At 37.7% G+C, this 13,430-nt stretch overlaps 2 protein-coding genes across 2 annotated transcripts in view; both read left to right on the top strand.

Moving 5' to 3' along the window:
• ak4 (adenylate kinase 4) overlaps window positions 1-13,430 on the top strand; it is a 439,278-nt gene that overhangs the window by 75,294 nt on the left and 350,554 nt on the right. The gene's annotated exons all lie outside the window — the stretch shown is intronic.
• Window positions 1-13,430, top strand: part of lepr (leptin receptor) — a 40,916-nt gene that overhangs the window by 19,852 nt on the left and 7,634 nt on the right. The window contains exons 4-14 of the mRNA XM_062424064.1: window positions 396-614; window positions 3,042-3,171; window positions 4,270-4,460; window positions 6,841-6,989; window positions 8,141-8,282; window positions 10,067-10,227; window positions 10,382-10,481; window positions 10,766-10,865; window positions 11,645-11,847; window positions 12,527-12,681; window positions 13,255-13,408. Of these exons, the coding sequence (XP_062280048.1) occupies window positions 396-614; window positions 3,042-3,171; window positions 4,270-4,460; window positions 6,841-6,989; window positions 8,141-8,282; window positions 10,067-10,227; window positions 10,382-10,481; window positions 10,766-10,865; window positions 11,645-11,847; window positions 12,527-12,681; window positions 13,255-13,408 (1,704 nt within the window). The remainder of the gene's footprint in view (window positions 1-395; window positions 615-3,041; window positions 3,172-4,269; window positions 4,461-6,840; window positions 6,990-8,140; window positions 8,283-10,066; window positions 10,228-10,381; window positions 10,482-10,765; window positions 10,866-11,644; window positions 11,848-12,526; window positions 12,682-13,254; window positions 13,409-13,430) is intronic.

Genomic DNA, 13,430 nt, shown 5'->3' with positions numbered 1-13,430 from the left:
TAGAAACCAAAATGAAAATAAAGTCTAGAAATGACCTTCATCTAAACTTAAATGTGCTACCATCAGTTCTGCTTTTTTTGTTCTTTTACTTTCTGGAAATCTGATTACTGTACAATTATCGAATTATGTTTAATTATTACTGAAACTTGTTGGTACATTTTAAACAATTCAACTTAACCTCAGGCAAAAATATATATTTGTACAAATAGATTTTTACATAAACAGAAAGCCCTTCCATTGCTGTTGTTCCTTTGCTCACATTGTATAAACATTGATTATGTTGTACACAGAAAAATAAGTCACAAAGTTTTTAATATGAGGACACTGTGAATATATTCTGTAGTTAACATCAGTGTGTTGAACCTCTGTTAACCCCCCTGCCTCTCTCCGAGCAGGTGCCCTGTGTTTGGAGCCCGAGGAGGGAGCCTCTCTTCAGGCAGGTGCTCTGAACCTCCCATGGCAGGATGAGCTGTGCTGTGATTCACCGTCAGCCCACCTCACTGACGGTGTGTACGCACTGGAGACAAACTGCTCTGAATCAAGCCTCCCACACTATGCTCACTGCAACTTCAGGAGCCTGAGAGCCACATCACATCCTCACGAGCCCTCTGGTGGTAAATATATTTTAATTAAAGAATCATGTCTGTCAGTAGTGTTAAGTACACAACCACATATTTGCCGGTCTGCATAATTGAAAAATGTTGATTAGCTTGTCATGGCTTGTCTGGATGTTCCTGTCTTGGTTATGTGTTTTAAACAAGAGTTAGCATGTAGGTAGTTATTTAATGCCCTCCTATTTTCATTTTCACTTACTGAAGTCAAATATAAACCCATTAATATTAAACTCTGATCTGAGACAGGTTTTATAGGGGTTGATTGAGGCTTCATCTCAGCCTTCCACAATCACTGGACAATGTAGAGTTAAAATCTAAGTTGAACTTTCTACTCGTAAGTTTTCACAAACTGAAACAATATGATGGACAAAAGTCACAGAGTGTGAAATACCAAACTCAGGCCATTGAGATTAATGAACCAGACTATCTGGCAACTACTTACATGCATTGTGACAGTTTGGCAAGTGGGTTTCCTTAACTTTAATCAAAGACCTTGTTAATTTAAATCTTACATATCAATGAATGTCTGTTAAAAGTCAAGCCCGTGCCAAACGAGTTCACACAATGTTGATTAGATAACTCTCTGTTTGATTGTGGTTATGATGAAAAGGCAAATGTTAATTTCCGGTCTGTGATAAGACTTGAAAAAGTTGGATGCGTTACAACGCCTTCTCACCACACCTAAACTCCTCACTGTTACTGTTTGTTTAGCTGTGTAGAGGTCACACTACTTTTTGCATTTAGCGTTGTCTCTGAATGTTGGATTAGACATGCAGAATCATCCAGTATCAATGTAATTACCAGGTTACTGACCTGACTTACACACTGTTACTAAAGCTGAGGGTTGCAATGATTTTAACGAATCTAGTAGTTTTTGACCATGAGTGCTTTGATGAATGGGCCCCTGTTTTGTTTGTTTCCTCTGTTATATTAACAGGTGACATGATACACATTCCAGCTGGCAGTTTCACGCCATTCAAGGCTCAACTCCAGACAAAATGTACAATAAAAATAGTGCTCAGTATAGGACAAACATGAATCGCTGTATGAGAGAACACAAACATATTTAACTGTGTATTTCAATTCTTAAAGTGATATAATTAAGTAGCAACAGGGTAGCTGATATGGCTCTTGCTCATCAGAACAAACTGGAGTAGAGTGAGAGAGCCTCACGATTCTGTCTGCAATGCCGTCACTTGTCACTGATAGAGACGCCCCCAAAGATCAGCATGACAGGCTCATTACACTTTAATGACTTTTCATTTGGCATCCCTCCCTGCCTCCTGTCAGGGTGGGTGACAATGAGAGTCTTCTGCTTTGATTATTTCACAACATGTTCTGGCACATGAGGATTCCCCTTTCTTTTAGTCAGCACAATAGAATCAAACTAGATGTTATTACTTCTACTTATCTAGGAAATGGTTCAGCACCAAAGTAAAAAAGAATGAGGGTTGTTCAGTTTAAACTGTGCAACTGTGGGCTGGGTGAGTCACAATCATAAAATGCTCTCTTGATATTGTCAGTGTGGAGGTGAAGATGGAGGTGAGGCAATATTCAGGCGTGAGGGAGGTGAGGAAGATTTGTTTGTTTGCATCGATCCAAGAGGCACAGTGACGCATCCAAATCAATGGTGATTAGCTAATCCGCTTCCAGCTTCAGGTCTAGGCGATGGTAATTTAACAGTGAAGTTAGGTGCTTATGCTGTGCTTTCTGATTGTGTTATGAGGCCTTTTGATTGTCAGGAGTGTGTTAAATCTTCTGTTACACACAATCCAAGGTCCACAGAGATTCTAAATTCTAAATTTCATAATTTTTCATTGTCATTTTACTTTCCAGATTTTTTGTTACTTTTATCAACAAAAACGTCTCAAAGACCATAGTGGATTAACAAATGCCTTGAACATAGAAATACACTTTTATAGATATGAGGAGCTCTGGCCAGGTCAGGTCCTAGGTAACAACCTACAGTAGAGTCTACAACATGCAGAAATATTTGATATAAATACTAGCCATTTGCTTTCATATAATTTGCAATATATATGTTATGTATGTGACATTAACTGGCAGGTGTGGTGTGGTTGTAAATTTTGTCCAACTGTAAAATAAAAACTTTGTAATTTTATATCAAAACTATACTGGCATCTAAGTGTAAATTATTTTCAGCTTAAGAAACAAAGAAATAATAACTTATTTGATCTAAAATGGATGAATCTAAGACTTTTGAAATCCACTTTTTTCCCCCTCCATGACTAATAATTGACAAATAATAATTCTCTCTGTTTATAAAATGAAGCTCCCAAGCAGAGGATTACTTCTCAGAATATTAAGCCAGGCTGTTTTCTCAGAAGCCTTTATGAGAAAATGACAGTTAACTTGTGGAGATGGCACTGTTGGTGCTACTAACATCCAAATTTAATTTCTTGTCAGGCACCTGTTTGGACATGCTGTGCAGAATTGATGAAAGGTGGGAGAGTTTGACTTGTGATCTTCAGTCTCACGACCCGCCATCAGACACACTGAATGCTGCTCTTATGGCAATTAGCTTGCAGCGCCTGCTGTGAGTATGAAGCTGCACACACTTATTGTTTTTTCCTGTCCTGCTTCTCCACTGTGTGTGTGTGTGTGTGTGTGTGTGTGTGTGTGTGTGTGTGTGTGTGTGTGTGTGTGTGTGTGTGTGTGTGTGTGTGTGTGTGTGTGTGTGTGTGTGTGTGTGTGTGTGTGTGTTAAGTCTGAGCTGAAGCTTACCCAATGGCGCACCGGGAGGTTAAGCCTGTGTGTTTGCTTTGATTAGTAGAGGGGAAGCTATGTGATATCACACTGACTCCAGGCTTTTATTGTGGTTGGCATAAAGAGACCAATTCTCAATTGGTCTAAAGCACATTTAGCAAGACACGGAGGACAAAGTAAAGCTCTTGTTGTGCAGTCAAGGTTCTGAAAAGTTTGTTTCCAAAGTCAAAATATGACAAAAAAGTTTCACCACAAGGTCCATTCATTAGCTTTTCTGGAGTCTGATCATGTCAAAAAGGGCTGCAACTAACAGATATTTTCATTTTTCATTAATCTGTCAATTATAATTAATCAATTAGTCGTTTAATATGTAAAATGTCAGAAAATGTTGAAACATGTCGATTGGTGTTTCCCAGAGCCTAATGCAACATCCTTAGATATCTTATTTTGTTGCAACAAGCCCACACATATTCAGTTTAGTATCACAAAAGTCTAAAGAACCAGAAAATATTCACATTTGAGAAGCTGGAATCAGAGAATTTATGTCTTCTTAAAAATTACTTAAAATAATGAAGCAATTATGGTGATTAGTTTTCTGTTGATCAACTAATTAATCGACTGATCGATCCAGCTTCATTAGCAGGTGTAGTGACTAAGTTGTCCTGGATTTGCAGATTTTTTTTGTCTGTTTTTTTCTGTGCACTTGAAGGTCTTCTCCTCTATGCTGCTGAAGATCATGTGATATGATCAAAAGGAATTTTAATGTGATAGACGTCTGCTTAATTGATTTTAAATGGTCTTATTTTGTTTACATGTTTGTTTACATCTTTTTTGCTACTCTTTGGATGTTCAGTGATGCTTAGTTTTCATTAAATTACATTCACTAAGGAAACAGAGTGACCAAAGTAGTTTTTGTCTTCATTTCCAGCTCCAAGAAAAAGGGCTCAGAGGTGAATGATGGGAATGACGCATCTTATAACCCTGTCATCTGTGAAGCAGAGGATTCCTTCATGTGCTCACTCCCACTTGACACTACGACAAGCTTCGTTACTACGGTGACTGTCAGCATCGCCAAAGCTGTAGCTCCGCCAATTCTACTCAGAGTTCCAGCCCGACCTGGTAAGAGAGGGATTTATTTTTTTTACTCTTTGTTTGTTTTGTATTACAGTTATATGTTGCAGTTTGTCTGAGTTTAAAATGATCCATAACTTCTTAGTCCACCTCAGTTAAAACAACTAATAAACTTAAGTCTCTCAGAATTAAAGAGCAAGTGCTTCTTTTTAAACAAAATTGAATCAACATTTAGCAGGCAGTCATACATGCAGAAATCTGCCCCAGAGAAGGAAGCTTCCTGTTTTCTTTAGTAAAAAAGTACTTTACTGTGGTCATTGTTGAGAAAACTAAATAATGTCATGGCCTGATGACATTCTGCTGCACTTAAGACAGTGCAGTCTTCCTTTCCAAAGGAGTGTGTTCACCTAGTAAGTTTTAAGTAAAAACTTCACATTTCAAAACTTTAGATAGTGTGCTTATAAGAGGTTTATTAATCTTTACTACTATGATTTAAAGTTAGGCATACTTTATAAGATGTATCTAACGGCTGTATTGATAAATTAATTAAATGTCCTTATAGATCATTAAGTATCTGTTGGAACAAGATTTAAATAATTAGTTACAACTGATAATAAATCAAGACAATAGTTACAGCTTACACGCAACCTCCATGAAGTATGCCTTCAGAGAAAGTACAACCCATTTCGCAATAAGTTAGTAACTAATACACACAGTTAGATTTGCCCTATCTCTGGGCAACTCCACCTTTCTCTGTCCTACGTCATAAATCTGTGGTGCATTTTTTGTCAGTTGTTTTTTTTTTTTTTTTTTTTTTTTGGTGAGCCATCTTTCTGAGCTTGCCTCATTTATTTGTGCTTCATTAAATCATTTCGTACATTTCTTACAATGCGATCCCTATGATACAGTTTAGCAACAGCAAAGCAATAGTCTTGCTTGTTTAATAAGAGCAAGAAATGCAAACTCGACTGCAGTGAACTGTCCAAGTGCAGTACAGTAAGCCATTAGTCCAGCAAGTTCCTGGCATTCACTTTTGTACAGAGTAACCAAATTACTGGCATTAGAGCATCAAGAATCAAAACAGCCATGTGTGAAGAAGATCCTTAATGTCTAAAAAAAAACAACCACCACAGCGATGAATCCGGACAGATAAGGTGAAGGAGTTTCATTCGGGTGTGATTGGCAGACGTGACTGGAATACAGCTGAGAGCAGCTGAGCCATGGCCTTCTCTCTATGTGTGTGTGATTTCGGTTGTGAGATCTCTGCAGTGATAGACAAGGACTTTCCATGCTGTGTTTGTTCAACTAGACCTCTTTGGTTAAACTGACAGAGCATAACACAAACTGAGCTGTAACCTCATGTTGTCCAGGTTTGACTTTGTTCACTTTGTACATTTACCCTTTTGCTCCTGTTTTAGTTCAGTACAGCGTTAATAACACAGCCTTCATCCCTCTGAGTGCTCTAGAAAAAAAGTCCAATAATGTTTTCTTCCAACCTTTAGATGATGATTGCCAGTAGCTTTAACCTTTCAGAAGCAAATAAAAAAAGGTTTTTCTTTTTTTTTTTTTTAAATCTAGTAGTCTGGAAAATAAATTGTAAAGTAGTTACTCATAATGTTGAGTAATCTCCTCGCTCCCCGTAGGCATATTTGTGGTTAAATGAGAATCAATTATCTCTGACTGTATTTCAGTTGTGTACTGAGACATATTTGCCTGTCTCACTTCAATTAAAAAATAAGTCATTTTGAAACAATAATTTAGTCTTAATATCAGGTTCAATACACTGTAACGATAATTAATTAAAAAAGAACATTTTCCAGTTGCACAGTTTGATTCAAAATGGATTCATTGACATCTAAGTGCATAAACTTCATATGTAAAGACCCAAAGGTGATGGGAATTTCTTGTTTGTGCCAAGCAGATAAATTCCATTATATGCTGTCTATATTCTTCATTAACTCTATACTCAAGTTGTGATTGATTAATTTATTTAATAATCCCTATTTATTTGGTAACCCTGGCATGAGGACTAGAACAGTATTGATCATCATCGCATGAAGAAAAGTTTAATTACAGCAAATGCCACCTTTAGATGTACAGTACAGTTGTCATTTTCTCAGAGACAGTAAATGACTAGCCCTATATATGCTATAAACAAATTAATAATTGACCTTAAGGCCACACAACAGATCCTCAAAATCTGTAACAGGTAGAAACTAATAGTAATTTTAAGAGCCAGAAGGAACTTAATCTTTTAATTTTATTTCTTGTTATTGTAATGATCTGTAGGATTTAGTAACCCTTGATAATGCTTTCAGATATTAATGTAGAATCAAAGTGGTTTCATGATTGTGAATAATTTGTGTATTGATTCTGCTGTGGAACATACTGTATACATGATGTTCTTAATCTATTTTTAATGCTACAGTGAAACCCAGTCCTCCCGTCAGCCTTTCACATATCCAGACTATTGAGGCAGAACTGATTTTACACTGGGACGACCCAGAAGACATTGATTCTGGTCTGCTGAGATATGAGGTCCGATACTCTTCTAACACCACTCATCCAGCCTGGCAGGTAAATACTAACTTGTGCTACATTAAGCAGAGATAACATACCATATAGAGTAAGAGGCACCTTGTAAGAGTTTGCCACTGCACTCACTGGCAGTCATGTGGTCTGACATTTCCTGTAGGTTACTTTAGGTTAGGCTTGTTTTTACTTTATGTTGAAACTAAAAGGTCACATTTGTTATTCTCAATTTATTTTTAGCATGAATAGGTGCCTCAGTGCTTTGATTTGGTCCCAAACAAGGATTATTATGTGTGAATTGCAAAAATGTTCCATTCATATGCAAATGATGTTTCAAAAGCAGAAGGGAAAGTACAAAAAATATGTCTGTGTTATAAATCATACAGTAGGCCAATTATGACGGACAAGAATTTGTGTCAGTTTGTTTTTTGTGAAGCATATGTGCAGAAAGATTACAGCAGTTTGTGGAGTAAATATAACGCTTCTATTTTAAAGTGCATGTAAACCACATAAGAGAATCTTATACAAGTTATGCATTCAGCAGGTCACACATTCCCTGTCTGTACTTGCTTTTTACTGCAGCAGCACTGCTTGCACGCAGAACAAATTTCCACTGTCATGATCAGGTGCTTATTTAGTGTGACTTGCTTGCTTGCAGTAACTGTTTTAAGTGCCTCATAGAGCGCAGTTAGAATTCAACAGTGCTCACAGTGTTCAGATACTGTATGATCATTCAGAAGTGAGACTCCTATGAATAAAGTATGTTTTCAGTTATTCTCTTTATATCTTTTTTAATAGCTTGGGTGTCAATAAGAAGTATTTTTTGCTATATATTAGATACTTCTTACATTTAGAGTGATAATTTAAGGAAACAACCTTAATCTGTTTTTAATATGTGGTATTCATACTAGTAGAAAAAAGAGGAATTATCTACTATTACACTGCTTTGAAAGAGTTTCCCAAATAATCAACTTTTGTTTTTTATTGAAAAGCACAAAGAACCGGTCAGATATATTCATACATACACATACCCTCCAGTTATGGATGCAGTCAGATTTTGTGTTATGGTAGCAATTACACTTGATGACACAACAAACGATGATAGATGGAGTCAATCATCGCTCTATTAGAACATGCCCAACTTTGCTCAGGTGAGTTGTGTAAATGTTTGTTCATTCCCTCCCTGCTGTCGTCAGGTGGTTTCTGTACCCGCAGAGCCCAGGATGCTTCTGGATCTGAAGCCCAGACTGAACTACACTATCCACGTTCGCTGCTCCAGCTTGGATAAACCCCCACTGTGGAGTGACTGGAGTGAACCCTACCACATTTACCTGGACAGTAAGGAGCATTCTCTTTCAACTGCTCAGACTGAAATAGATACGGACTAGAATAAAATAGAGTAACACAAAATACACCCAGAAGTGGAAGTGTTTGCTTTTTATTATTTTGGTTCTTTTCCTCATACACCTTTAACAGAAATCACTTAGTAATTGCATTATTTAATTCAATATTTTGATTAGATTAAGTCTGCCTTAAATGTTGCAAAATGTAATTTTCTTTTCAGTTCTGTTGAAAAAAATATGGATGGGCTGCAAACAGAACAAAAAAGATGACAGACAGTGAGCTGTGTTGTTTCAGAACTAACAGCTGAGCTGAGCAGCAATTGGAGGATTGGATTATCATAAAATTAGGGAGCAAAATTACACAATTTCACCTTTTTACTGGCTAACATCCAGTCTTGCTGACTGCAATTCAAATCTCATGTTTTGAGAGATCCTGTAGAAAAGAACTCATCATTGACTGCGACAGGTCCAAGAACTAACCTCAATTATCTGAGGTAGATTTATTTCAGTGCTCAACTATTGAAAACGAGGCAAGCTCATTAACCTGAAGCCATTAATGAAGAGCTCATTCCAGTATGGTCACAACAATAGACTCTGATTCAGAGGTTGGTCTCAAGGTTAGCTACCAGCTATGAATCATATAGTATGACACAATGGCATGAAAAAAAAAATAGATTTTCACAGGCTGTATAACAAGTTATAGGGGGGAACATGAAGCAGACATCCAGGTGCAGTACTCTAGCTTTTTAAAAGGATGAAACTGAGAACAGAGAAATGAGATTTGTTGGCACTGTCATTCATGAAAGAAGTGTGTGTGTGTGTGTGTGTGTGTGTGTGTGTGTGTGTGTGTGTGTGTGTGTGTGTGTGTGTGTGTGTGTGTGTGTGTGTGTGTGTGTGTGTGTGTGTGTGTGTGTGTGTGAATACCTGATTTTGTTTCAGTTTTTAACAATTTAGTTTACACATGCACATGTATGTGTTTCTGTTGACAGAAGGTTGATCTTCTACCTTAAATCACACGAGGAAACCTGACCCTGGTGTAAAGACGTGTTTTTGTCATCCTAAGTTAGTGTAGTTGTTAAAAGTTTGGGAGAGTCAGCAACTCTTGAGTCATCACACTGAAACAACACACAGAAACCTTCCTGTATTACCAGTGGTGGCAGGAAGTCTTCCAAAAACAGCAGAGTAAATTAATTGAAATGTTTGGGGAAGGTAAAATAAATACTCTTTGGAAAGTTTAGTAGTATATAAAAAAACCCTAACCCTAACCCAACAGCTTGTAATGCAAGAACCCATGTACAAACAACAAACTATAACTTTCCACAGAAGTACACACGAAGCATGAACAGTAATCATGATCATGAAAAAGCTTTATAAGGCTTTATAACTTTATTTTTAAAGTTTTCTTTTGTTGAGCTCTTTTCTTTTGCTGATGAGTCACAGTCCTTGGTTGGCTGCAGGTGTTTGTCTGTAAAGGTGGTTAGATAACCCTCATACTCAGTCCATGTCAGACCATGTGACACATAATGGATTTTAAGAAAGGTTTTCCAAATTTATTTATTTTTTCTTTTGTAAAATGTATAATTGAAACTGTGAATGAATGAGAATGACTCAAACGTTTGTTCGACGGAGGGTGTTTGTTTTATCCTCCTCCTTTTTTATGTTGATGTAGCTTTTTGTGCTCTGTGTCTCCCTTTCTGAAAGGTGCATTGACAGAAAAATACTGCAAAAAGATTGACATAATAATCAAACCATATCATGATGTTTTTTGTGTATGTTCAGCGGTGAGCTACATCCCTGAGAAAGTGGTGGTGCGACCGGGAGAGAACGTAACAGTTTATTGTGTATTCAACGACCACAGCATCAATGCCAGCACGGCCATGTGGATGCTCAACTTCCAACAGCCGCTTCATCGCAGCCAGTACCACCCAGTCAACCAGTGGGTAAGAAAAAACTCTTCTTCCAGGGCTTTGCTCTGTTTCTTAGTGTGTTTCTGGGAACTTTACCAAAAAGTTAAGTGACTTCCCTGTGTATTTTTAGAAAAATTCAGTCTATGTAAATATGTTTATAGATCTGACTTACTGTTCCCCGAACCAGGTCAGCCAGATCACAGTGCGCCCTTCAGAGACTCGAATGTATGACCTGCTGCAGTGCACGCAGGAGTGGACCATCCCCTACAGCCAGATCTATGTAGAAGGTGAGCTTTGCATATAACTACAGTTGTTACATGTCCAGTTATTTACAGCTTAAGAAATGTATGATCTGTTCTTAGTGTGTATTTAACTTCTGATGTTTTGAAATTGCTCAAAGTCCATGTTGCTTTTGTGAAAGTTTTCCACTGTAGTGGACAAAGACAGGAAAGAAAGTGGCGTCATGTGATAGCAAAAAAATGTGAACCATTATAATCTCAGTGCACTGAGGTTAACTCAAGGGAAGTTTATTTTTATTTTCCCTAAAAGTGTTTCTTCCTGTGAATTTCAGGAGCATCCATTGATATAAAATGTGAAACCAACGGTGATATTGATGCTATGGACTGCAGCTGGAAGAACACACAGTGGACTAAACCCAAATTCCTATCCAGGTAAAGCAGGGTTAACATACTGTACAGTAGCTATTTCCTTTGATAAAGTGCATTCCAATGTTTTCACAAAACTGTGGCATTGTTACTGAAAGCTCAAATCAACACCGGGTAATGAGAGTGCTGAAAATCTAGAAGCTACTGAATACAGTCTGCCAGACAACACTGGTACGATCATTGCACACAATCAGGAAATTCTTGTCCTTAATCGTGTGAAGTGATGCCTGGAGGTTTCTTTGGGTGGTTAACTTCTTGTCAATGAGCTCAGTTACAGTTATCATAATAAGAAGGATGTTGTGTCTCGACATGCTTAATAACTCTTGTGCAGCACCAGAAATTACTTTCTTTTCTTCAGTTCTCCATCTGTTCAAACTCCAAAATACATTTTGGAGTTTTATAACTACTGTTTAAAAACTATTTAAAGGGTAATTCCCATTTGTTTTATTTATGTTGTGTTTATTTGTATAGGGACAAGTATATAGCAAGAGCTAATGCCACATAAAAAGTCTAAGCTAGCTAAGCCAAACCTATTTTCAAAGCAAAGCATGTGAACAGTAACTTTTTAAACTGAACTGTCATCCACTCAATTTTCCTCTGCAATGAGGAACATTTCTTGTGCATTCACTTTTGGTTTGTCCTATAATCATGACTGACAGTAATGTTGGTGAAAAATACTGGTACACATCTGCTGCACTTCTCTGGCATGAAAACTGTGCTGATCAGATTGTATTAAGTGGAGAGAAAAGGAAGTGAAATTACATGAGACTATTTTTACACTGCAGGTGGGCTGATCTGCCATGTGATGTAATGGAGGAAAGGGAGAGAGCAGGTGAGAGCGTGGGGGAGATGGGACCTGTTTGCCTCTCTCAGAAATCCTGCACCATCCAGCCCCTGAGGATGAACTGCTACAAGTTGTGGCTGGAGGTGCCATCCCGTCTGGGCCCTATCTGGTCCAAACCTGTCTACCTGTCACCAATAGATCATGGTGAGTAAGATGAATTTTCAAAATAGAAAGAAACAGTGATTGACTTGTATTTAACAATGGTCATATCAATCTATAAGATGAGAAGAAACTCATTGTGCTACACTGTGTCTTACTGTATGAGTGCTTTTTTTTTAGCAGATTGTTTGAGCAGTTCAAGTTACAATAGGTCAATATCAATATTTGACAGTAAAAGAAAATTCTGTTAAAATACATCAGCTGATATATTTTTACCCTAACATTTATAATGTAAACATTTCTGAAAAGTTTCCATTGGACTTGATTATTAAAAAAACAAATCAACCTGTGATCTGGAAATAGCAAAAACAATGTTGTCGGATAGATTCATTTCTTGCCATTGGAAATACTGAGTGGCATATTTTGGAAAAGATGGTTTTAATAACCAAATTGTAATATAGCCATTGATTCCTAAATTGTTTTCACAAGGACAAAATTGTAAGGTTGAAGAGCGTTGATAAAGGTCAGCATTTTCCTCAGGATTTACTATAGATCTAAACAAGTTTTTTTGTTTCCACGGTAGTGTTTGTCCATTATCCAACATTGTTTTTTATCAGATCTTTTATAACAGCTGTCATACTTTCACACAATGAACCTTTACTACTGAAGTTTGTGAAATTGCTTGAGACTGACATGGTCTAATGCCCTGCTGTTCCACCTGCAGTGAAACCGCACACACCGACTAAAGTGAGGGCAGTGAGCCGGAGCAGCGGGGTCCTGACGATCACATGGGAACCACCTTCTCTGCCAGTTGAGGGACTCCAGTGTCAGTTTCGACTCCACTCACTGTCCACTGTCAGAGCTCAGCCGGAGTGGAAGGTGAGATTTTCTGTTTGATTGTTAAACAACCAGAAAGTTTTGCTAAGCAGTACTATAGATGGTATTTGGCTGACCCTGCTATAGGAGGTAAATTGAAGAAAACTGTAACTTCAATTTGACTGGAGATATTGTAAAGTTAACAAATGATAGATTGCCACAGAGCACTTCCAATTCACTAGTGTTCAGTCATTGTATTATTGTTAAAAAAGACAAGGTTCACATTAAAGTATCTGTGGTCTACCAAGAACAACAGAAACCAATATATAGGAGGTCACACAGGTCCGGGACTCAGCTGGTTCAGCTTATTATGTCTCATATCTACTTAAATGACACTGGTTGCTTTGACATAGCCTCACATGGCCAAAATATTTTGGAAATTGGATGGACACTATTTATAGCTTCTTTTTGCCAAAATTCAATCAAAATGATGATAAGGATGAGGAAACAATTTCCACCGGTTAAGTGGATAGATAGATGAACCATATGTGTACTACACTCCAAGATATTGGAGGTGGTTTTATTTTTTCTAAATGGGCCTTAAGTAACTGACTGAGAAAAATGTCATGCCTTCAGGTTCATAATCCAGTGCGGGTGCCATCGGCGGAGGTTGCCGTTCCAGATATGTGCCGTGTGTATGTGGTGCAAGTGCACTGCATGCACACCAACGGCACCGGCTACTGGAGCGACTGGAGTGACTCCATTTACTCTACGCCAGAAAATAGCAGAGGTGAAACACCATAAATATCACT

The sequence above is a fragment of the Scomber scombrus genome, chromosome 8 (assembly GCF_963691925.1).
Source record: "Scomber scombrus chromosome 8, fScoSco1.1, whole genome shotgun sequence".
NCBI classification, from domain to species: Eukaryota; Metazoa; Chordata; class Actinopteri; order Scombriformes; family Scombridae; genus Scomber; species Scomber scombrus.
The sequence above is the reverse complement of the archived record's forward strand: the minus strand, read 5'-3'. Positions and strand labels throughout refer to the sequence as shown.